Raw genomic sequence first — 24,625 nt, 5'->3', positions numbered from 1 at the left:
AGCACTTTTCTTTCCACACTTATAGCAACAATCTTTGATAAATTCTTTTCACATAAAGACCAAAAGATGGCAAGCAGACCTGACCAAGGCTTTAAGGTCATGCTCACTGTACACATGCCCACCTGTGATCTGATCTTTGGCAGAAATATTGATGAGGGAAAGGGGAAAATATTTCAATACATAAAACCAGTATCTTTTTGGGTTTCCACACAGAAATTTAAGCAATATTCAGTGTAATTACAACACTGTATTTCAATAAAATAACTGAATTATGTGACTAAGTGTTCAAACAGTCAACACATGTTTACAGCAATGCTGGGTGACTGGACCTCTTGTCTGTAATGAAGGTTTTTCTGTCAGTCTCAGAAAGCTTCTCCCAACAGCTCAGGCACTCACTCATGTCCTGACAGAACCATCACCTGCACGAGTCAAGCACAAAGAGTGGGACAACCGAACATGCAACCCCAGAACAAGAAGCAACCCAAGGGGAAAGCCACAACCTGGGGTTGTGGGGAGGTTACAAAGAATGGACACTGGGGGAAATGCAAACACATCACAGAGGGTACAGCTGCTGAAAGGCTTCTGAAAGTCAGTGCCACAAACGTGGTGTAGACACATTAAAGAATGACAAGTAGGATACTCCTTTTCCAGGTATTTATGTCACAGACTATTCTGAGTTGGAAGGGACCCACAAGGATCATCGAGTTCAACTCATAAGTCAATGGCCCAGACAGGGGATTGAACCCATGACCTTGGCACAAGTTTTAAGGTCCTACACTTGGGATTTCAGACACTGAACACTGACCTCAGCTGTTCATAAGTTGGGCATCCACCCTCCAAAAAGACCTCAATATCTGTATACCCAGCCTGGCTTCACACACAACTGACCTCTGCAGGATCCTGCTCGACAATCAAGCACATTTCAATGATGTGTTGCTTGTGCACCTGGAAAACTATTAAACTTGGCAGTGTCCATTTGAGGACTCATTATTTCAGCAGAGCTAACTCATTATTCTCGTGCCCTACCAATATTCAGAGACAGAGCCCAGAAAAGCCCAAGCAGAGTAAGATAAAATACAATAAAAGCTCCCAGTAAACTGAACAACTTGCCAAAAATACTGGTTTGCAAGAGCAGGAGGCCACAGGGAAGCTGCAGCACAGCCACCAGCACAGCTTCAAGCGGAACACGCCTTTTCCTGTCTGCTATAATCTGATCTAGCACTTGCAGGCACGTGACAGAAGGAGCTGTGATCAGAGGTAAGTGCATATCTTATAATCCTTACTGTACCATCCATGAATAATTATGCAGTTCTATGCAAATATAGACAAAATAAAGTGCCATCCCTGCCCTCACCTAAAGAAAAAACAGCATTCAACACAATTTGCAAGTAGGGCAAGAAGTATCTGTCTGAAGATCAACAACTGCTGGTAGCAAACATCCAAACCCACCCAAAAGTTATCTTTAACAAGAACACACCTTGAAAACATTCAAAGCTTATCATGCATCTGAGCAACTCGGCTCTCATCCCACTTCTCCATTCTTGGAGAACAAGGAGACTCCTGGAGACAACTTCAAAAGGCTTCTGTGTAACAGCCCTTGCAGCAAATTGAAGGAATGACTGACGTGAGAGGTGCTGTTCGAGGCTGCTCTCACTCACTAGTGCTTTCCTCCTCAGCTGCCTCAGAGCAAAGCTCCATGAGAGAAACCCTCACAGCCACACACTGAGCAGCTCCTCAGGAGAAACAGAAAAGCCAGGAAGTGCCCAGGTAAACCAGCCTGCATGCTGGAGAATTAAGATAAGGGGTATGTTTATCTAAGTCATTTCAGATTCTTGCCAGAAATCAAGCAGCAATGAGAAATGTGAAGTGCTAAAATTTGGTGTCAGAAAGCACCTAATTCTGCAACTCAGCCACGTCAGGCACCTGACGAGAGGCAGGAGGAGAAACAAGCTCAGTATGTGAAGGAGAGGAAGCCTGAGAAAGCACCATCTCCAGTGTAAGTTACAGAACTGCCTCAGCTACAGAGCCAGGACAGTCTGTAGTGAACAGTGTTAGTGGAACAATCACCTGCAGGACTTCAGTTTGTAATAAAATGTGTGGGATCATCATATTAACCACAGGCAAGTACTGAAGTGGCACATATTGCACCAAGCTGTAATTAGCTCTTTCCAGTTTTAAAGCACTACATCAGCATGACCTAATGAATTTTCATAAACACTGTTGCTAGTGGCCAGAAGGCCCCTATTTTTATACCAAGGAAAATAAATCATACTGACAATCCCATGACCACTTGAGTTAACAAAATGAGGAAGGACACTCCAGTGAACTAAGCATGGAAATGCTGATTTCTGATTCCATTAAAATACAACCAAGTTCTGTTTTTTCCCCTCTCACGCTGCTATAAAAAGACCACATTGTTTCCTCAGGCTCCCAGCATCATATCTGGGATTGTCAGTGAAAGATGGTGGGGAAAACCAAAAAAGCAGGAACAGCTCGATGATCTCTCACAAATGTGGATCTATCTTGGAAGTTTTAACCATACACATGCAGAAACTTCAATCTTAAACCCTCTTTCTCTGTACTTCCTATCTGCCCAAGCTACAGATGGTTTCTATACTACACATTCCTGCTTCCCTCCCTCCAGAATTTCTATGTAAATTTTGGCATTTTTCACTCCTCACCCATCACTGCTCCATTTTATATTTGCTCACCTCCAGCTCTGCCCCAAAGTGTCCTATTGCCATGACAAACACTTCCCCAGCATTCCTGCCTGTGCTCTCCTAGTATCAAACATGTTTTTCAGTGCAGCATCAAACATGTTTTTCAGTGCAGCATCAAACCTGGATCAGTGAAAAAAGTTAAACTCACTCAACACTCTGAAAAGAAGTTGGAGCATATACAGTTCAGTGATATTCCTCCACCGTGCTCAGTCCCAGCTCTTTACACTGTTTTTGTGGCACTTTTCCCTGCATGGAAGCAGAGCAGTAATTTTCCCTTATTCCCTGTTCTACAGGGTTAACACTTTTCAGTCTGGAGCCTTTACTTCCAGAGTCACTCCTGGACAGGACTGACGTCTCTGAGATCAGTCTGAGTCTCTCCCAACTTCCCCCTGCTCCATCTCCTGACTCGGAGCCGCCTGTCACTCCCTCCTTAACCATTTGTGTTCTTCTTCCTCATTACAGCACAGCCCTAAACTCTCTGAACACTCTCCTGCAAAGCCTGAGAGCAGGTACAGCAAAAACCTCCAGGAGATTCCCCCCATTCTGCCGCCCACGTGGAGCTCTGGCAGAACAGAAGCTGAAGCTTTACTGGGGTAAAACTGAGACTTCACGCTTGGCCAGCACAGATCACACTGCCTGCATCAACACAATGACATCATTCAGCTGCTGTTTTTCTTTTTTTTTTCATGTTTATAACTTCCATAAATATGTCCGGCTGAGATTTTGGAAGGATTTAGGAAATAAAGCAATGGAAGTATAAATAAAACAGTTACCTTGCCTTCAAAAATTATTAGGACAGCACTCAACTATCAAGGGCACTTAAAAATCAGTCTCGAGTTCTGCCTAAAGCACAACACGATCCAAATGTATCTTTGCAGAGAATTACACAGATTTAGGGATTCCCAGAAAAGAGCAATAGCTTTTTTTTTTCATAAGATGCAGAAGAAACATTCTTCACATCCCACTCAAAGTGAAACTCTGCACATGTTTCAGTTATGGAAAGAACCTTCTTCTCAGAGACTCAAGATGACAGAACAGTAACAGCTCCCTTTCCTTTGCTGCACAGCCTCCAGTCACTAAACATGTTTAATCAAAGACAAAACAGTTTTATTTAACACATTTTAGAACAGATCCCTCCAGCACAGCAATTACACCACTAGAACTCACATCTGCACCAGAACTGGACTTGACTACAGCAGAGCAATTACCCTTTTATGATCACCTGAAGGTAAAACTCAAGGAGCAACAGGTCTCATTAGAAACTTATTTACAGAGCTGAGCACTTGGCTGAGCAGGTGACAGGCCACAGGAGCACCTGCCCATTCTCCAGAAGACATCCCATAATCAGGGCAATACGTATTAATAGAGTATTTACACAACCTCTATGATTACACAACCATTCATAATAGCTCAACAGGAGACACCATGAGCTATTGTTCAGATTCACATTAACACAAAGGTTATTTTTAAGACATAAAAACACAAAGCCACTTAGGTTTGAGAGACCTACAAGAACAGATTTAATCTATTTTAAGGTTCTCAACTCCCATCCCCACAAAATCCTGGCATACACAAGTCTATGAGAACCAACAAACAACAAATTTAAGTTGACTTTTATTTCCTTTTGCAGCACTTGCATGGAAATGGAGCAAAAGGACCTCAGTTGTCACTGACAGTTAAAGCTGCAGCTCAAGAATGAAGAAGTTTCTTTTTCTTTTCCAACCCCACTACTGAACTATTGTATACTCCATCCCAACCTTGCTATTAAATTGTATATTCCATCTTCAGCTGAGAACTTCAATGTAAGAAAAGTCTCATTACATGAGTATTAACACAGACATTCAAAATTAAACAGGAAGTATACAGAGGGAATGTTTGCGAGATTGCTCAAACTGGAATAGAGAAGGGAGTGGTTTTTAAATTCTTCTCATTAACCCATGCATATCTTCTCTTTAACAAAATCACATTACTATTAAGCCTGCCTTTATTGCAAACCACTTTTTTTGGTTGGTTTGGTTTTTTAAGTTGATGCACTAGTTAACAAAGGGTGGTAATAAACATATGGCAAAGGCACTGTACAGGTACCAGGTTTGTTAGAGAACACAACAGGGTGTGGTGGCTGCCAGCACAGCAGAGAGGAGGTAACAGAACCAGGCAGGTGATTGCAACAAAAAAACTCTGTTACAAGTAAACTACAACTTTAAAACTTTAACAGCAAGTCTCTTAGTTGTTCAAGGTGTTTCTCCAGCACTGTCCTCCTTGGGATTCATTTCAGCATTTTCCTACATAAAGGCCCTCAAGACCTCAGCTTTCTCACATATGAAATGAGGGTAATTACGTCAGAATCTCTTTTTTATTTTAAAAAGGGGGGGGGAGGAAGTAGCTAAACACACACACAGAATCACACACAGCCTATTCTGAGTTGGAAGGGACCCACAAATGCATCTGTGTGCAACACCACAGGGTAACAACCACCCACAGAAAAATGTCTCAGATCCATAAGGACACAGCTCGATGGAGAAGCAGCACAGTAACAAGAATCACAGGTGCAGAACTGAAGGCAGTGAGCCCACATCTTACCAGCTGGAACTCCCTGCGCCGGTCGTAGGCGTGCTGGATGCCACTGTCTGCCCACAGGGCCCGGATGGCCGGCAGGTAGTCCAGGAACACGTTGGTCTCCACCATGCCCTGTGCCACGGTGACGGCGCGGGTGTCGAAGGCCATCACCTTGTCCCCGTTGCTCTGGTTGGCAGGATCTCCCCAAGGGATATGGAGTTTCTCTCTGGCGTCCACGAGAACTCTCACACCTTGAATGACAAGGTACAGCACTGAGATCAGAGTTTCTCAGCATCTACTGTTTCACCAGCCTGCAAATCTGCACAGGCAAACAATGCACTTACACTCTGCACAAAGCTCAGAAGGAATATCCAATTCCTACTGGATTGACTCAAACCACTATAGCTGCAGGTAATACCAAAACTCAGACACAGAATCATAGAATCAGTTGGGTTGGAAAAGACCTTCGAGATCAGCAAGTCCAACCCTTGATCCAACCCCACAGAGTGCCCTGGGCTGGTGATCACAGTGGGGTTGGATCAAGATGTGGTGGATTCTCACTCAGTGCCACATCCATAGAATCACAGAATGGATTGGGTTGGAAAAGACCTTCGAGATCAGCAAGTCCAACCCTTGATCCAACCCTACTGTGATCACCAGCCCAGGGCACTCTGTGCCCTGGGCTGGTGATCACAGTGGGGTTGGATCAAGATGTGGTGGATTCTCACTCAGTGCCACATCCATAGAATCACAGAATGGATTGGGTTGGAAAAGACCTCTGAGATCATCAAGTCCAACCCTTGGTCCAACTCCAGTCCCTTTACCAGATCAGGGCACTCAGTGCCACAGCCAAGCTCAGTTGAAAAACCTCCAGGGATGGGGAATCCACCCCCTCTCTGGGCAGCCCATTCCAATCCCTGAGCACTCTCTCTGCAAAGAATTTTTTTCTGCTCTCCAGCTTCAATTTCCCCTGGCAGAGCTTGAGCCCATCGTGCCCCCTTGTCCTATTGCTGAGTGTCTGGGAGAAGAGACCAACCCCCACCTGGCCAGAACTTCCCTTCAGGTCCTGTATGAAGAACATGACCACAATCAACACGGTCACATCCACAGTGCACGTTTAACTCTTGAAAAAGTGCCATTTTTAATCACCAATTCCCCAGTCTGTGCTACCAAACTCTTTCACTTGGCACAAATAGAAGACAAAATATGTTAAACCACCTGTCAGCTTATTTTAATGTTCCTTAACCTGTGTGTTCCTATCAATTTGGTATCCAATTATATCAGATTATAGTGTACCTCTATCACTGGGAGTAGTTCTATCACTGCCTTAAACATTTTCAGAGATATGAAAACATTTACTAAAATCACTGCACTTTCTAAAAAGTGTATTTTTACAGCTTAAGTAGTGCAGGAATTGTATCACCTGGAGACTTTCCCACACTTTTGTGGTTGTTTTGGCAAATATTCTCTAGGAAAGAAAGTTTTAAAGTTCTTTTAAAGTTCTTCTAAAAGGACTTAAACCCATTGTGCTTATACTGATAAGGAAATGCAAGGAAATGATTTATAGTACTAAATTAACAGATAAAAAAATCAGGAAGAAAAGTCCAGAAAGAGTAAGCAACTGCAAAAGTATGGGGAGAGATATCAAGGAAATCAGAATGTGGTAACAAATGAGTGTATAGTAACATACTTGTTGAATACCAGGCTGTCTCTTTCCATGAATTTCCTACTCGTCAAAGGCAGGTATCTGTCAAATCTATCTGTGACTGCAGGAACAGCCTCCAAGAGACCTGCAGCTCCTACGTGTGCACTTTCAGTGAGTTCGAAGTACCTTTATTAACAAACTTTACCCTGGCCAACATACGTGCTCGTGACTTCTCCTGCCTTGCTATCAGTAGTTTTTCCAGGTTTGTAAAACAATTCTCCATGAGAATCACTGCATTTTCAGGGGCTGAGGCCTGGCAAGGCCTTCCTGTTTCGAGAAAGTTCATTAAGACGTTGTCCAGACTAAAAACCTGATGAGCAATTTAGGGAAGGGATAAAACAAGTGAGGATGATCAATAAAGTCGGGATGACAGCAGTGAAATGAAGCATCCACTCCTAAATCGAGTGTGGTGGTTTTGGCAAAGCATCTATGAGAGGTGGCTCTGCCTGTGGGCTCCTGATAATTGATGTGTCAGCCGAGTTTCCAACACGATGGCAACGATTCGTGCAGTGCAGAGAAACGCTGAGAGCCCAGGGCTCGGCTCCTCCTCACGCACTTCCAGGTGCATCTTCCCCCATCCATTACCGCCCATTACTGCGGTCGCATTGCCAGGAAATCACAGAATCACGGAATCAATTAGGCTGGAAAAGACCTCTGAGATCATCGAGTCCAACCTATGACCAAACGCCAACCTTGTCAACCAGACCAGAGCACTGAGTGCCACGTCCAGTCGTTCCTTAAACACCTCCAGGGACGGTGACTCCACCACCTCCCTGGGCAGCTTGTTCCAGTGTCTAATCACCCTTTCTGTGAATAAATCCTTCCTGATGTCCAATCTGAACCTCCCTTGGCGCAGCCTGAGGCCGTTTCCTCGTGTCCTGTCACTTGGTACCAGTGAGCAGAGCCCAACGCCCACCTGGCTACAATCTCCTTCCAAATAGCCGCAGAGAGCGACAAGGTCACCCCTGAGCCTCCTTTTCCCCAGGCTGAGCCCCCCCAGCTCCCCCAGCCGCTCCTGCTGCCCCAGCCCTTCCCTGGAGCCGCCGCAGCGAAGCAGAGAAGGGCAAAGCCCAGCAAGCAGCGAAGGGCAAAGCACCTCCGGGATCAGCCCAGTGCGGAGACAGCGCCGGGCCCGGGGCAAGGACGAGGCACCGGGACAGCGCGGGAGGATGGGGGGGATGAGGAGGATAGGGAGAATGGGAAGGATGAGGAGAATGGGAAGGATGAGGAGGATGAAGAGGCGGCCCCGCCGCTCCCCGGCCCGCGGGACCCGCCCGAGCCGCCTCCCCCCGCTCCGGCCCGGCCGGGCCCGGCGCTCGCAGAGCGGCCCCGGCCCCGCCGCCCTCACCACCCACCCTTGATCACGTTGCTGTAGATGGTGGCGCGGAACTCCTCGCGGGCCGCGCGGTCCCAGTCCTGCCCGTGGATGATCCGCATCTGCTTCAGGAAGGTAGACTTGCCGCTCTCCCCGGCGCCCAGCAGCAGGATCTTGACGAGGCGCTTCACGTAGGTTTTCTCGCGGTTGAGGCACTTGTCGATCTCCTTGGACTTGCGCTGCTGCTCGGCCTCGCCGCTGGTGAGGAGGCAGCCGGGGAAGCAGCCGGCGAGCGCGGAGCGGGACGGCAGGAAATCCGCCATCTTAGCGAGCGCCGCCAGCCAGGGGAGCGCCCGCCCGCCCGCCCGACGCGCGCTCCCGCGCCGCGCATGCGCCAACGCCACACCCACCCTGCCCCGCCCCGCCCCGCCCGCCGCGGGGCGCGCGCGCGGGAGCCACGCCCAGCACGGGAAATGGCGGGAGGGAGCGGCGGGGAGGGAGCGATAGGGGTGAGGGGGCAGTGCAGGGCAGGGAGGGGACATAGCGGTGTCACCTGAACGGAGTGAGGGGTTTGTGGTGTGCTGGGCCCAGAGGGGACACAGGGGTGTCACCTGAACGGAGTGAGGGGTTTGTGGTGTGCTGGGCAGGAAGGGGACACAGCGGTGTCACCTGAACGGAGTGAGGGGTTTGTGGTGTGCTGGGCCCGGAAGGGACACAGGGGTGTCACCTGAACGGAGTGAGGGGTTTGTGGTGTGCTGGGCAGGGAGGGGACACAGGGGTGTCACCTGAACGGACTGAGGGGTTTGTGTGCTGGGCAGGGAGGGGACACAGGGGTGTCACCTGAACGGAGTGAGGGGTTTGTGGTGTGCTGGGCAGGGAGGGGCCACAGCGGTGTCACCTGAACGGAGTGAGGGGTTTGTGGTGTGCAGGGCAGGGAGGGGACACAGCGGTGTCACCTGAACGGAGTGAGGGGTTTGTGGTGTGCTGGGCAGGGAGGGGCCACAGCGGTGTCACCTGAACGGAGTGAGGGGTTTGTGGTGTGCAGGGCAGGGAGGGGACACAGCGGTGTCACCTGAACGGAGTGAGGGGTTTGTGGTGTGCTGGGCCCAGAGGGGACACAGCGGTGTCACCTGAACGGAGTGAGGGGTTTGTGGTGTGCTGGGCCCGGAAGGGACACAGGGGTGTCACCCGGCACGGAGTGAGGGGTTTGTGGTGTGCTGGGCCCGGAAGGGACACAGGGGTGTCACCTGAACGGAGTGAGGGGTTTGTGGTGTGCTGGGCAGGGAGGGGACACAGCGGTGTCACCTGAACGGAGTGAGGGGTTTGTGGTGTGCTGGGCAGGGGGTGAGGGGGTTTCGAGGTGTGTCGGGCCCGGAAGGGACACAGGGGTGTCACCCAGCACGGAGGGAGCGGGGAATGTGTGTGCTGGGCCCGGAAGGGACACAGCGGTGTCACCTGGCACGAGTGAGGGTGTTTGGGCTGGGCTGGGAGGGGGCACAGCGGTGTCACCTGAACGGAGTGAGGGGTTTGTGGTGTCACCCGGCACGGAGTGAGGGGGTTTCGTGGTGTGTCGAGCCCGGAGGGGGCACAGCGGTGTCACCTGAACGGAGTGAGGGGGTTTGGGCTGGGCTGGGAGGGGGTCACAGCGGTGTCACCCACTGCAGTCCCGGCATGGAGGGAGCGGGAAATGTGTGTGCTGGGTCGGGAGGGGACACATCGGTGTCACCCACTACAGCCGCATTGAGCCCGCCCTGTTGTCCGGGCACTCCGAGAGCCCCGGAGGGCACAGTTCCTTTTGCAGAATCACAGCATCAATCGGGGTGGAAAAGACCTCTGAGATCATCAAGTCCGACCTTTGAGCCAGCGCTGCCTCGTCTGCCAGACTGTGGCACTGAGTGCCACATCCAGGCTCAAAAATACCTCCACATCCACTCTCTTCTTCAATACACTCATATTCAGTCTGTGCTGCCGTGTCATGGAGTTAAAGGTTTATAGATGCAACATGATCATGATTTTGCAGTGCTTCAGTAATGGAGAGTGAAGTTAAGGTGGAGAACGACTTCATGGAATCATCAAGGTTGGAAGAGACCTTTAAGATCACCAAGTCCAACCATCCACCCAGCACCGGGTCCAGGTGCCTGTTGAGCATGTCCAGGGGTGGTGACTGCACCACCTCCCTGGGCAACCTGTTCCAAAAGCTAATCACGCTTTCTGTGAAGATATTCTTCCTAATGTCCACCATAACATCCCCTGGTGCAGCTTAAGACCATGTCCTCTCATCCTACTGTTAATTACCTGGGAGCAGAGCCCGCCCCCCACCTGCCTACAGCCTCCTATCAGGGAGTTGCAGAGAGCAAGGAGGTTCCCCATGAGCCTCCTTTTCTCCAGGCTGAGCCCCCCAGCTCTCTCAGCCACTCCTCTTAGGAAACGCACTCCAGACCATTCCCCAGCTCCGTGCCCTTCTCTGGACACGCTCCAGTTCCTTCCTGAACTGAGGGGCCCAGAACTGGGCACAGGACTCGACATGGTAGCAGCAATGGCCACTCCTGTCTGCGTCCTCATCCCTGTCCCCGGCCTTGGCCTGACTTCACCAGGGCCTGTTTAGTCTAGAGAAGACAGAGAGGATCTCATTAATGCATATAAATATCTCCAAGGCAGGCACCAAGAGAACAGTGCCAGATTTTCAGTGGTGCCCAGTGACAGGATGAGGAGCAATGGCCATGAATTAAGGCACAAGAAGTTCCACCTCAATATGAGGAGAAACTTCTTTATATTGAGGGTGACAGAGCACTGGAACATCTGCCCAGGGAGAGTGTGGAGTCTCTCTAGAGACATTCAAAACACACCTGGATGCATTCCTGTGTCACCTGCTCCAGGTGACCCTGCCTGGGCAGGCATATTGTACTGCAAGATTTCCAAAGTCCCTTCCAACCTGAATAATTCTGGAATTCTGTGATTGTATGAAAACAAACCCCAGGCTCAGCTGGCTCTGCTGCTGCAGGGAAGGTGCCAGGCGAGTGGCCCAGAGAGGTCAGCCCTTGGCCAGGGGGGCAGGATGGTGCTTGCCAGCTAAGCAGTTTTTGTTCTCGGTACAGCAAGAGAGTAGTTTTTTCAAAATACTTTGAAAAATTGGCCCGTACTTCCTCTTTGCCTGTCTAAGGAGAGCTTCCTGGTGCTGCTGGGCTGTGGCACCAGGCTGAGCAAACACTCTGGATCTGGCCTCAGGCAGGGCCAAACGGAGACAGTGAGTAAAAGAGAGTGGAAATCTTCATCTGTAATGAGTTAAAAGGAGCATAGACAGTATTTTCAAAGGCAGCCCTTCAGGTAAGGGGTAGAACAACTCATAGGCTGAGGGAGCTGCAGGGACTGTAAATCCCAAGGACTTTGTTCAACCCAGCCCTGAGCATAATTGTTCTTTATGTCATTTGTGTAAAAAAATTAATTACCGTCAATTACACCTACATAGAGCGAGGTTATACAACTCAGCTTCCTACACAGAAATACACTGAGGATGTCCTTAAGTTGACAAGCAAAGTGACATATTAACCCTTTGTATTACTCTGAGTTTCTACAGTCAAGTCACCTCAGTCATGGGGAGTCCCTTGACTTCCTGTCTGCTCTCCCCCTCCCACTCCCCGTGGCTGTAGAGCTCTCCAACACCCCCCAGCACACCATTCCCAATCTCCTGGCACAGGAGCGTGGCTCTCAGCCTGCTGTACAGTGGGAAGGGCTATTCCTGTGCTGAGGATGACAGTGTTCCCTGGAGAGGGCTCAGCATCATCCAGGTCAGGTGTTAACCCAGCTGCATCCTCCCAGCCCAGCAGCCAGGCTTCATCTCTACGGCAGAGTGTGTAAGGTCTGTCTCTGTTGGGCTTTTTTCCTTCCTCTTTGCCACATTTTTCCTTAGCTTTCCTGGAAAGCCCAGGAGTGACGGGAAGCAAATGCCACCCATTTGTGCTCACAGCTCTTCCCATGTGACTGCTAAGGAAGCTTCTCATTTTGAGTGCTTGTGCCCCACCAGGCAGGACAATGGACCCTGGAGATATTCCTTTAACCATCGCCTTGCTGGGAGACCTGAGGTTAAGTCACATCTTTATGCCACAGTTTGCACAATTTTTACCTTTTTTTTTTTTTTTGTAAACTGCTTTGAAACCTTTCTGGAAGGAACTGTGTGCTGAAATTGAGCCTCCACTTGCCATGCTCGTTGCTTCACTTACATTACCCCTTCCTTCCCCTCGGGGCTGTCCCCAGTTTCCTTAGATAGAAAGGTAATTTACTCACCACATGCCTTTTGTGTTGCATGATTCAACCTCTGATGTGTGAAGAAGGGGCAACCACGTAGGAAATGTGATCTTTAAAAAAAGGGGGGATTCCCTCCACAGTGCTTTCCATGAGAGAAACTGTCGAGAGTTGTGAGCGGGTCTATTGAGAATGATCACAGCTTATGGGGCTTCATAAGGAGAGCAGAGAGACAAAATCCAGCTCTCACCAGACCTTTCCCCAGCTGTGTGCAGGCTGGGAGGGATTTGTGGCCTCTGGAGAGCCCATGGATATGCACCATTGCCCCGTGATGTGATGACTATGAGTGTATTTCCACTATAGCATTGACCTCCTGCATGGGGTATGAACATCTGTGGAAACTTGCAGGTACATAAATAGCACTGCATTTACTGTAGACTGTGGGTACTGAGAGGTAAAGGGAACTCCCAGGGAATGCATTTGTACATTATCTATGGATCAGGAAGACCAGGATGATCTTGGAGAGTCAGAAGTCACCAGGGATGCTCTATAGCTGTTCTCCACTACTCTTCCAACTGTTCAAGTCCCTTGCTTTCTTTACCAACAAATTCCCAAAGAAACAGTCAGACTGTCAGGGACTGTAGAATTCTTTGCTTTCCACAAGTGTGGGTTTCGTGATTAGAGGCCCAGGAGTGTCTGCCCTCAACAAGCCTCTATAATCTGATTTACATGCCTTGTGCTTCACGTGGCAGATCTGCCCAAGAGCATTAAGTACTGGGGTGCTTCACCTGGGCATAGGTGAAATGTGGTTCATCTCTGTGTGTTTGGTGCTGTGGGTCATTCACAGACGTTCACAAAGCTAAATTTACATTGGACATCTCCTATAGCAGCAACACCAAGAAGCCTTATAATAAAGAGAGAAATATCCAGATGCTTTATTATAGCTTGTCAGAGAAGACTAGAAATGGAAAAAACCCACACCTGATCTATGAGGGGCGTCTGGAGGATCAGCAGGATTTAAAATTACCGGGATCTGTGGAGCTCAGCAAGTCTGAAGAGCTCATGGGTATAATTGTGCCTGTCCAGCCTGTGCCAGTGTGTCCAGGGGACACATGGGAGAATGCCAGCAGCACTGGGGGTGATCAGCTCATGGAGAGTGTGGTGTGAGTGCCTCCTCTGTGTGTGTGCAGGTGGCACTCCATGCACACCCAGGTGTGAGCACACACTGCTGTGTGTGTGTTCTCTGTGGTGTGAGGGGAGGTACACACACACACACCCCACATACAGGTGTGTGATGTGCAAAGGGCAACCTGCTTGCACAGCTGGCAGGAATTCCTGGGAATGCCTCATCCAAGCCCTGGCACATCAGATTCTGCATGAGTGAGGGTCCAGCCTCTCCTCCTGCCCAGCTGTGCTGGCAGGCCGAGCCCCAGGCAGCAGGAGGAAACTCCACTATTTTCTGGAGAAACCAGGAAGGTGTAGCTTTTGGTTTCCAGTGCTGCCAGTCGGGTAATGTTCCCCCACCCATGCGACTGAGACAGCTCAGTTTTGAGGAAGCACTTTAACCCATGGTCTTCCTCTTGTCACTGTTGGTCACAATTTCCCCACGTGGAAAAGCCACCAACTCCCCAAACTGCCCAGCTGGCTCTTGCATCTGCAGCTGACTTGCCTGAGGCTGGTGGCACTCAAGGGGCAGCACATGCACAAATCACAATCCTTGGCACCCGTGTTTAGCCTGGTTCCACACCAGGAGTGCTTTAGGGAGAGATTCTTCCCTCTCCAGAGGAATGAGCAGCACACAAGGCTTTGCCAGCTGTTGCCTCCCCCTCCCTAACACCACCTGCTCTATGCAAACACTCTCCTTTAGGAAGGGCCATCTCCAGTGTGACTCCCAAGTTCAATTCTCCTGGACAGCTGCCAGCACCCGGATCCTTCCAGACAGACCTTCAACCTTTATTTTCTCCATCACACACTTCAGCACACGCTGCCCCCAGACTGCCCCCTGGAGCCAGCTGGGATCCACGGGGCTCTGCAACGGGTCATGGCCCCAAACTTCTGGGGATGGGGCTGTCACCCCTTGGACCCCACACACCCAGAGGTGCCCTGGGGAGCTGTGGCAGAGAAGGATGCTGTGAATACATCTCACCCCACCCAAAGCACTACCAGCATTGCCCCAGGCACAGTGTTTGCAACGCCTGGACTATGGACCTCCATCAGCCCCCGTCCCTGCTTCAAACCCAGACACAAGCCCTTGCAGTCAGCCCTGGCCCCCTCCTTCCATTCTGTTCCATTCCATTCCATTCCATCCCATTCCATTCCATTCTATTCCACTCCATCCCATTCCATTCCATTCCATTCCATTCCATTCCATTCCATCCCATTCCATTCCAATCCAATCCATTCCATTCCATCCCATTCCATTCCATCCCATTCCATCCCATTCCGTTCCATCCCATTCCATTCCATTCCATCCCATTCCACTCCATCCCGTTCCATTCCATTCCATTCCAATCCAATCCATTCCATTCCATTCCATTCCATCCCATTCCACTCCATCCCGTTCCATTCCATCCCATTCCATTCCATTCCATTCCACTCCATCCCATCCCATCCCATCCCATCCCATCCTATCCCATCCCATCCCATTCCACTCCACCCGATCCCATCGCATCGCATCGCATCCCATCCCATCCCATCTCATCCCATCCCATCCCATCCCATCCCATCCCATCCCATCCCATCCCATCCCATCCCATCCCATCCCATTCCACTCCACCCGATCCCATCGCATCGCATCGCATCGCATCGCATCGCATCGCATCCCATCCCATCCCATCCCATCCCATCCCATCCCATCCCATCCCATTCCATCGCACTACGCCACTCGCTCTCACGAGCGCCCCCACGCGGCCGCCTCACGACTTCATGCAAATGAGCGCGGGGCGGCGGGCGCTGATTGGCTGCGGCGCGCAGTGTTGGCGCCGCCCCCGGCGGGTGTCGGTGCCCGCAGCCAGGTGCGCCCTGCCGGGGCCGCTCCGCCGCCGCCGCTCCGATACCGCTCCCCGGTACCGCTCCCCGCCACCATGACCATCACACGGCTCGACCAGGGCCAGCGCTACCGCCCGCGGATGGCCTTCCTGAAAAAGGTGAGGGCTCAGCAGCGCCGGCACAGCCGCACCGTTATGGGCATCGCTCAGTCCGGGCGGGGCGATGCGGTGCCCGGGGCAGCGCTGGCGGTGCTTCGGGCGGGGTGGGCTGTGTTCACAGCATCCTGCTCGACCGCAGCTCCCCGGGGCACCTCTGGGCGTGTGGGGTCCGAGGGTGACAGCCCCATCCCCGGGAGTTCGGAGCCCCATGACCTGTTGCAGAGCCCCGTGGATCGCAGCTGGCTCCGGGGGGCGGGCTGGGGGGCAGCGCGTGCTGGTGTCGGAGGAAAGAGCGCTGTAATTTTGTTTCTTTTTGCAGCTTAGCCTCAGCTGACTGATTCTCCTGACAGGTTTCCTCCCTCTTCTTTATTTTTTCCCCAAAACCCTCAAAGGTGTCGTTTCCCAGGGGAAAACCCGTCAGCTGCAGCGCCAGGCCAGTCAGTGCAGCTCTGGGCTGGTTGGTCCAGCGTGTGGTTCCCGGTGTTTTCAGCTCCTGTCTGCTTTCAGAAGGTGTATTCCTGCCAATGTCTGCTCTCTGCCTCCCTCCAGTTTTTCAGAAACGAGCGTGTTTGTGACCAGAAGCAGTAGAAGGAGTGGGCACACCTATGCCCACGCTTTTGGGTGTGAAACATAATTTTGTAAAGCATTTGTTGGGGGTTTTTTTCCTGTATCATTCATTCAAAAGCGTCACCAGTTGTAGTATAACTGGTATCTGCAGATTTTAAAAAACAGAGTGTTAAGCTAGCTTTTCTCCCACCCACCTCTCCTGCCTTTGGCTTATCCTGTTGAGTGGAATTAACTGAATTTCCTGTGACAAGTACAGCCAGTGAGTGGCTGTTCAAGTTGTAGTCAGCTCTCCTCAACGCCCACGACCTAAGGAGGATTCCAGGGGTAAAGGGAGGGGAATTTGGGACTGTTCAATGCTAAGGTATAAGCCTGGCAGTACAAGCACTACGTTTTATGCCAGAGGAAGTAAAGAGGGTATTTTCTTCGTTGCTGTGTCTTGCAGGGTAAATTTGACTGGGGAGCCCTGCCAAGGGAAATACTCTGGGCCAAATTCTGCACTGAGTAATACCCTGTGGAGTTGCATGCGGGGGTGCAGAAGAGAAGCTGTGGGCTTTGAGAAAACAACAGCCAGCAGCTGTGCTTCTGCTGCTCTGTAGGAGGGCAGCAGCCTTTGCAAAGTGCTCCCAGTTCCTCAGGTGGGAAGATCTGTCAGAACAGAGCAAATGGCTCTTATGGAGCATTCACCACTCACACACAGAGCAGGCACTGCTCACACTATGGGCAGTGAGGGGCTTTTAGTAGTGCTCATGCTTTGCAAGCCTGAGACCTGTTGGCAGTAGGAAAGGAAGCTCCCAGGTGGTCAGCAGAAAGGCCTTGGCTCTCTGCTTTCAGTCCTCCCCTGTTTTTTCCAGACCTTGGGGAAGCTGTTTGGAGCCTTGACTCTTCCATGGCAGTGTGGTCTGTGTGCAGACAGCCTGTCTGGATATACCGAGCACCTTTACTGGTTGCCAGTGGTGGGAACTGAGGATGCTCAGCATCCAGTGAGCACCTTACAGGCTTAGATCCACGAGGAGCTAAAATCCTAGAGAGAAGCTTTCTTAATTGCTTAAGCCTGTGCTCATGCTCTGCAGCCAGCTGACACACAGGGGCTTCCTGCTGTGCTGTCAGGCTGCTGGCCTGGGGTGCCTTTGCAGCTGCCATGCCCCTTTCTGTGGTGCTTCCCCAGCATGAAGTTCATGATCACAGCAATCCTGCCATTGACATGGGGAGAGGACAGGGGGTTGCTTTAGGCGTGGTGGGTAGTGCTGTGTTCTTGCTGTGAGGCTGCTCTGCACGACTTGGGCTGGATGTGGAGCTTGATCTTCATGGCTGAACCCAGGGGGGATTGGAGAGCCCCCTCCAAGGCCCTGCAACACCTTCTCATCCATCAAATACTCATCCTAACACTTAGGTTGCTTTATTCTATTTTATTAGTCTCAAAAACTATCTTTGCAGGCACAAAGTCTGTTGGGACAGAAGCCCCTGAAATACATTTTGTCCGAATGCTGGGAGACCTTCCATGAGCCCAGGCTGTTGGTGTCTGTGCCTGCCCCATAGTTAGGGTCTAACCCTGTTGGGCATCACCTGGCAAAGCTGGAGGCAGCACCAGGCAGGGCTCTGTGTTTTTCCTTGTTGTACTACACGAGCTGCATTGAGTCTCATACTTTGTAGAGAGGGCTGATGGACTGGATGCTCTTTGCCTTTTTCCTCTGCCTTTTCCTTCCTCTGGTCCCTCGTGGCTTCTCCCAGTGCTGTGCAGCAACCAGGGAGGGCCCATCCTGGGGTCCACAGTGTGGCTGGGGGCTTTTCTAGCCTGCCTTGGCTTCTTGGGCTTAGACCTTCCAGGAGCTGCTGGCTCTCACCTGCCTAGGCATTTTCCAAGGCCTGTCAGCACCTGAATTGAGTTTTTACTGGAAGGAGCAATCCAGCAGCCTCCTGCTCTCTGTTTAAGCAAGACCTTGGATATGGCTGAGGCTGAGCCTTAGGCCAAGCTTGACCTCATCCCATCCTCCCTTTCCCTGTCCATGTGTGGGGTTGTCAATGCTATGGTTTTCTTTGGAGCATCCCACCAAGCTTGACATGATCTGAGCAGTCCTGGTGGGAACCACTGTGCTCAGCCAGGTACAGCCCTGCCCTCCCCATTCACAGATTTACTTCCTTTGGCTCAGAGATCACTAGGTGGGAACAGGCCTCCTCCTCTCAGCTTTAATTAAGAAAAAGCAGGAAGTTTTAGGTGGCTAACAATGGATTTTTTTCATTCCTTCCCATTTTTCTGACCATCCATCAATATGCAAAGCAGGGTTGGTAGTTGTAGTCTAGAAAACAATTGAATGAGCCTTCAGGGGCCAGAGTTGGGATGAAGGACTGTGTTGTTGCCTTGGAAATCTGAGCAGGGAGAGCTGATCTTTGTAAATAGTAGCAAGCAGTGAGAGGGGCTAGAAGCAAACAAATACCCACGATGGAGAAAGCAGCAGATGTTTAGTTATAGCACCAGGAGTGGGCAATCGGCTGGGAACTGGAGCCTGCAGGGAAAATTGATCTTTCTTACATCTGAAGCAAAGATGCCTCTGAGTTAATGCTGAGGGGGCTGAACTCCTCACCCTGGAAGTGTTTTGCTGTTGTATGACAGTCTCAGTACCTGGAGCCTGTTGCTGCTGCACTGCAGATGCCTGACCCTTGGGAGGTGGTGGGTGTTCAAAGCTCAGAGAAACAGGGATGGAAAATGCCCCCAGGGTAACCCAACCAAGCAATCCATCAGTGGTCATTTACCCTCACTTCTCCATGCCCCACTTGTCCCTGGATCCATGCTGGATCCATCCTTCTTCTCCAGAACCACGAACACTCCACCAATCACTGATCATTTGAGTTCCCACATGCTCTTGAAATGCAGTAATGCTTTTTCTTATCATATGTGAGTTTGAGTTTTGCTTTGCACTCAGTGAACTGTGTGATTTCTTACAATCAGATGGGCAACAGACACTTTTCCTGTTGCTCCTTTGTGGCTTTTGAGATGAGGCTGATCTGAAGGGAGACCTCTGTGGCTCTTATGCCTCGTGGTGCTCTGTGCTTGAGGTGATCTTGCCCCCTTATATTTTATATAAGTATTATACAAATATTTGTGTGAAATTTTACCAGCATCTCCATTTTAGTATTAATTTGTCACTGCCTTTGAAAACAGTTGAAAATCCAGTTTTACTGACAAGCTCAGAGTGCACCCTGTCACTACAGCTTAAATCCTCACTGAACTTGGCAAGACTTGGGGACAAAGTCACTGTGGTGCCTGTGAAGACAATGCCCTTCATTATGCATAAGTGTCATCAAGTCACACTCATTAAATCCTCTACTCCTAGTTAAAAAGCTACAGCCTCACCCAAAATGAATGTGTAGAGAGACCAAATTGGTCCTGTTGAAACAGTTTTGATTTAGTATCTCTGGAAGCAGAAGACAGAAAGAAGAGCATCATCCCCAAAGCCAGTTCTCTCATGGCACTCGGATAATCTACAATGGGGAGATGAGGAGTGTGGCCCCATCCAACCCATCTGAGCAGAGGATCCCAAGTACCAGCAGAGGCTCTTGTGCTTTTGGGGTAGTGCTAGTAGGATGTTGAGTGAAAGAGGAGGAAAATACCCTTGAAAATCTTTATCTTTTAAAAAGAAAGGATAATTGGAAACCAGAAAGAGAAGAAGTCTGGCCCTGAGGGTGAGACTCATCCTCTGTTAAAAACGAGTCATCAGCATCCCTTGGGAGTTGTGGGTGGGAGATGCTGCTGGATAGGAGGATGTTGCTCCAGATGGTGTGTCTCTGCCCCATCCCTGGAGAGACTGAGCTTTGCTGCCCACAGACAGGGCTGGGACCCTGGGCTGGGGGGTGCAGCCATCCACAGGAACGTCTGGACAGCCCCTCATGCACCTCCCTGTGCACCTCATGCACCTCCATGTGACCTCCTTGTGCACCTCCTTCCTGTGAGCTGGGCTCTAGTCTGTGTTTGTTGGCAGACTGTTCTCCCACATGGAAGTCCTGGTCCCTGCTGGAATCACTCCCTGGCCAGTTTTCCAAAGCCCTGGCTCAGGAGGTGGCTGTGCTGTCTCAAAGGACTGACCATTCTCATCCCCTCCCAGATCTGAGCTTCTTGCTCAGCCCTGGAGCAAAGTGATGTGTTTCTCTTGGTCTTCCACAGTTCTGCCTGGTGATTATCTGCAGACCAGAAACAGAACCTTTGCTGTTTGGTCTCCAGCCAAATATTGCTTATATTTATGGTGCATGGTGCAATATCTACAAGTCTGTGCACAGCTGGGGGATTTGTGCAATAGAAGCACAGATTCTATTTCCTCCCCTTTTTTCTATCTAATTGGCCCAGCAAATAGCCCACTGAGCCAGAGAGGAACATTTATTGGTACTAGAGATTTTATTCTTTATTTTGTCTTAGCTCAGCTCTCATGGAGCAATTACATCTTGTCCCTCATCTGCTAACCCTGGCTGTGTGTCCAGTGAGAGGGAGTGACCCTGTGAGTCAGTGTGAGAGCTGGTGTGGTTTGGAGGTGGCATCTCTCATGGCAAGGGCAGGTTTGGAGAGGGCTGTGGCCATTGTATCCATTCCTGTGGCACCCCACTGCCCACCCCTCAGGAATGCTGCAGTGGTCCTGGGGCTCCCTCCTTCCCATTCCTGTAATCCTTCCCATTCTGTGCTCTGCAGATTGAAGCCCTCATGATGGAGATGCAGAATCCAGACACGGGCATCAAGACACAGACACAGACAGTGATGATTGCCAACATCCCACATGCTGTGACAGGTAAGAGCTTCCCAGGGGCAAGCACCAGGCCAAGGAAGGTTAGCAGAGAAAAGAAAGCTGTGTGTGGACCCCACGGGCAGGGTTGCCAGTGGCTGGCTCAATGCTGGAGCCTGTGTTCCCAAGAAATATTTGCTGTACATCCTTTGAGATGAACCTGCTCCCTTTATCTCTTTCTCACTCGTGTCTCAGTTCATTCCTACTCTTTGAATCAGGGACACAAAGATTGATAACCACACACTTTCAGGTTTCTCTTGGGGGGTTAATTCAAGTGGCTTTGCTTTCTTTCAGCATAGAGGTGAGTAGGTGCTGCAGTCTCCAGACTTGTCATATTCCCAGTGAGGCTGGATCACAAATAAAGATGAATATTAAAACCCCGTTAAAATAAGCAGCCTGGAGGCAGACTGAAAGATGGGACTTCAGAAATGAGGAATAAACAATTAGTCTGCCTTTTAATGTTTGCTGCTAGTAATTTTCCTTTCGTAGGCAGGAAAAGCACAAAATATTCAACCCACTTCTGTGCCTCTAAATGACAGCTTTGCCTCCTTCAAGCAGGCTGAGGAGGCAGCAGAGGGGAGCTGTGCTGTCATGTAGGGTGTTACAGGCAGCCCCCATCCCAGCCTCCCTGTGGCTGCTGCTCCCTTCACCAGGCACTGCCAGGCCTCCACAAAAGCTCTTGTGAGGAATCCTCTGCTGTAAATATTCACACACACTCTACCAAAGCTTCTTCCTCCTGCTTTGGTCTTTCTGCAGCACTTTGAAACTCAGAACAAAAACTCCCACTGGAACCAGTGAGTTTGCTCCAGGCAACTCAGGAGACTTTTCCCACTGTGTTTGCAAAGTCTGAATCTTCCTGTGTATTGTTTGCCCCATTTTTTTAAAAAAATGAGAGAGCAGAGGCACTGAAGTTGCTTGGCAGTGGGTAAAGTCAGTCAGTGAAGGGCTCAGGAGAACTCAGACACATCTGAAGCTGGTTCTCAGCTGCACCCTCCATGCACTGCAGTCCAAACCACATCCTGGCTCACACAGTTATTATGCAGCTGAATTTGGTGGAGGTTTGCATGTACAGAGGAGCTGGCCTTGCCTCCCAGAGCTGTAAGGGAGCAGTTAAGGCAGCACTGCAGGGAAGATTCCCCTGTGCTGAAGATGGTGTCCCACACAGATTAAGTGCAGGGGAACAAGAACTTCTCTTAATGTCTGCCCAACATAAAATACCACTTCCTAAAAGTCCATGGCTAGCTGATGTGGAGGGACAGTACCCCCTGGCACTCATCCTCTTTGCGTGCTGCCTGCTGGGTTTGGTTCCTTAACTGAAATTGCTGCAAGTTCCCTCTTGCAGAAGTCAGAAATTCTAGTCAGCTTCTGAGAGGCAAGTGAGTTCCAGTCCCCTTGTGTGGTGCTCACCACTCTCTAAACTGGGATATTTTTAGTGCTGTACAAGTTGCATGGATACTGATTGGCTTCTGGGTGTTTCAAGAGAGACTGATTCATGTGTAGTGAGGGTGTGGTGAAGGCATTGGAGCAGTGGACACGGATCCTCTGGAGAGAGTGGATCTGCCTGTGCAGGAAGCTAACTAGTTAAATTCAGTAAAAGTCAGTAAAATGGCTCACAAATAAACCTCGATGTTAAATGTGCACCTGTGGGGGAAAGTGCTTACAGAGAGAGCTGTCTAGAAATGAGTGATGAGATAATCCTTTAATTTCATCTATTTCAGGAAGCAGGTAGTAGGATAAGAGCTCTGAGCCCCTATTAGAAAGTTAAGTCATCACTGCAATGTCAAGAAAGGTCGACACCTCAGTCTGCAATCCTAGGGGAGGTTTGGAGGAAAACACCAGTAACTGATCAGGGGAAAAGTGCATTTTTGCCCTCTTTAAATGGAAAGAGGTTTCATGAAATTTGGCCCCCAGAACATAAAACTAAAACTGCTGGAGATTTATGCTGACTGTGGGTGCTGACTGCTCACACTCCAAGAAAAGAACTGGGAGAGATAAAATGTGTGTGAATGCAGAAATTTTGTCTCCCTTTGATAAATCTTGTTACCACTGCAGCTTGGATCTGAGATTTGGATATCCCTTCTATTCCTTCAAGGACTCTTAGAGGACCAGTCACTGGTTTTCTGTGAAACAGGCAGGACTGTGCTCTGTGCATCTGGATGTTCTTCGCAGTGAATCTTTCAAGACAAGGAGCACTTCACCCTCCCTGGGTGTGAAGGCTGTTGCATTGCTTGAGGCACTTCACCTTCCCTGCATGTGAAAGCTGTTGTGTTGCCTAAGCCCTCTCTAAGCCACTGATGAGGGTTTAGGTGTTGCTCGGGCCATGTGTGCTTGTGCACACTCTCGCTGTGCCATGCCAAGGTCACTGCCTGCCTCGGGCTCCCTATCCCAGGAGATGATGCTGGTTTGGGGAGTGACAGCATGGCCAGTGGCAGACCAGCAGTGCATTTTATCTCTGCTTCCTTCTGTGGTGCATTTGTAGGTATGTTTGTGAAAAGGGGGGTCTGTGCCCTCGGTGGGATCCAGAGCACAGCGAGGGGTGAGGGCTGGACAGGTCTCATTTTCACCCGTGGGTTTGGGCACACTCCTGATTTCCAGCCCCTGATGTTTGCTTTGCTTTGCAGGTAATGATATATTGCAGTGGATTCTTCAGCGCTTGCAGATCACTGCAGAAGGTGGGTAAAAGTGTCAAAATTGAGGCTTTCTCAGCTTCCAGTTATAAAACTTTAATGTCTCTATAGACAAAACCTTTTAAAAAGATGAATTCTTCTCTCCTGTGTAGGAGCTCACTTTTAATTCCAGTGTAGTGTTTCTGTGCAATCTAAACATCTGCCCTCCATTTTCAGAGGCACTGCACCTGGGAGACCTGTTTGTCAAATATGGGTACATCTACCCTCTGCAGGAGCCAAAGAACCTCACCCTGAAGGCAGATGGCAGCCTCTACAGGTTTCAAGTGAGTTGCAGCTTCTCTAAGCTGTTGTGAGAGAGTTCAGCACTAGTTTTTATTAAAAACAGGCAGCTGGGGCAGTTCCCTGGGAACTGTAGTGGTGAGTCCACGCTGTGCAGGAGGAAGGGATCCACTGAGAAGTCTGGGATTGCACTTTACAGGGAAACTGTGATAGTTTATTCAACTAAGTTAATGTACTTGTTCAGCTTAATAATAGCTGTGCTTTCTTCCAAATGTGTGTTCCCTTCTAGGTCTTAAAGTAGCAAATGGAATTGCTGGTTGGAAGTAGAATGGTCTGGGATCACTGAATAATGAATATACAACAACACAGTAATAATGGGATGTTTTCAGAGCTCGTGGTTGGACTGTTTCCATTAGGATGCAAAGTTAGGGGACCATCATTGGTACTTGGAATGAGGAGTCTGGTTCCCACATGGTGCCAAATCAGGTTCCAGCATCTCAGTCTGAGTGTTTGGGCAGCAGGGAGAGGTTGTCCATATTACCTGGTGGGAGAGGGGGAGTGGATTTGATACTGGCAGTGGATTTTCCTTCTGTGGCTGCCCTGCAGTGCCAGCTGACATGCAACTAAGGACCTGAGGCTCCCTCTGGTGTGGATGGTTCCAGGTGCCTCTTGGCATGAGTTTAAGATCTTTGTGCACCAACCACTGAC

General features: G+C 50.0%; 2 protein-coding genes across 3 annotated transcripts in view; one reads left to right on the top strand and one right to left on the bottom strand.

The window, feature by feature from the left end:
* GNA13 (G protein subunit alpha 13) overlaps window positions 1-8,663 on the bottom strand; it is a 29,392-nt gene extending 20,729 nt beyond the window's left edge. Inside the window, exons 1-2 of the mRNA XM_071573381.1 lie at window positions 8,337-8,663; window positions 5,301-5,527 (exon numbers count right to left, since the gene is read on the bottom strand). Coding sequence (XP_071429482.1) covers window positions 5,301-5,527; window positions 8,337-8,619 — 510 coding nt within the window. The 5' untranslated portion in view covers window positions 8,620-8,663. The remainder of the gene's footprint in view (window positions 1-5,300; window positions 5,528-8,336) is intronic.
* A 6,874-nt stretch (window positions 8,664-15,537) lies between these two features.
* LOC139680722 (regulator of G-protein signaling 9-like) overlaps window positions 15,538-24,625 on the top strand; it is a 28,386-nt gene continuing 19,298 nt past the window's right edge. For both annotated transcript variants that reach the window (XM_071573605.1, XM_071573606.1), the window contains exons 1-4: window positions 15,538-15,681; window positions 20,921-21,017; window positions 23,633-23,683; window positions 23,855-23,961. In XM_071573605.1, the coding sequence (XP_071429706.1) occupies window positions 15,619-15,681; window positions 20,921-21,017; window positions 23,633-23,683; window positions 23,855-23,961 (318 nt within the window). In that variant the 5' untranslated portion in view covers window positions 15,538-15,618. The remainder of the gene's footprint in view (window positions 15,682-20,920; window positions 21,018-23,632; window positions 23,684-23,854; window positions 23,962-24,625) is intronic.

The sequence above is a fragment of the Pithys albifrons genome, chromosome 19 (assembly GCF_047495875.1).
Source record: "Pithys albifrons albifrons isolate INPA30051 chromosome 19, PitAlb_v1, whole genome shotgun sequence".
Lineage (NCBI taxonomy): Eukaryota > Metazoa > Chordata > Aves > Passeriformes > Thamnophilidae > Pithys > Pithys albifrons.
This window is presented reverse-complemented; position numbering and strand designations above follow the sequence as displayed.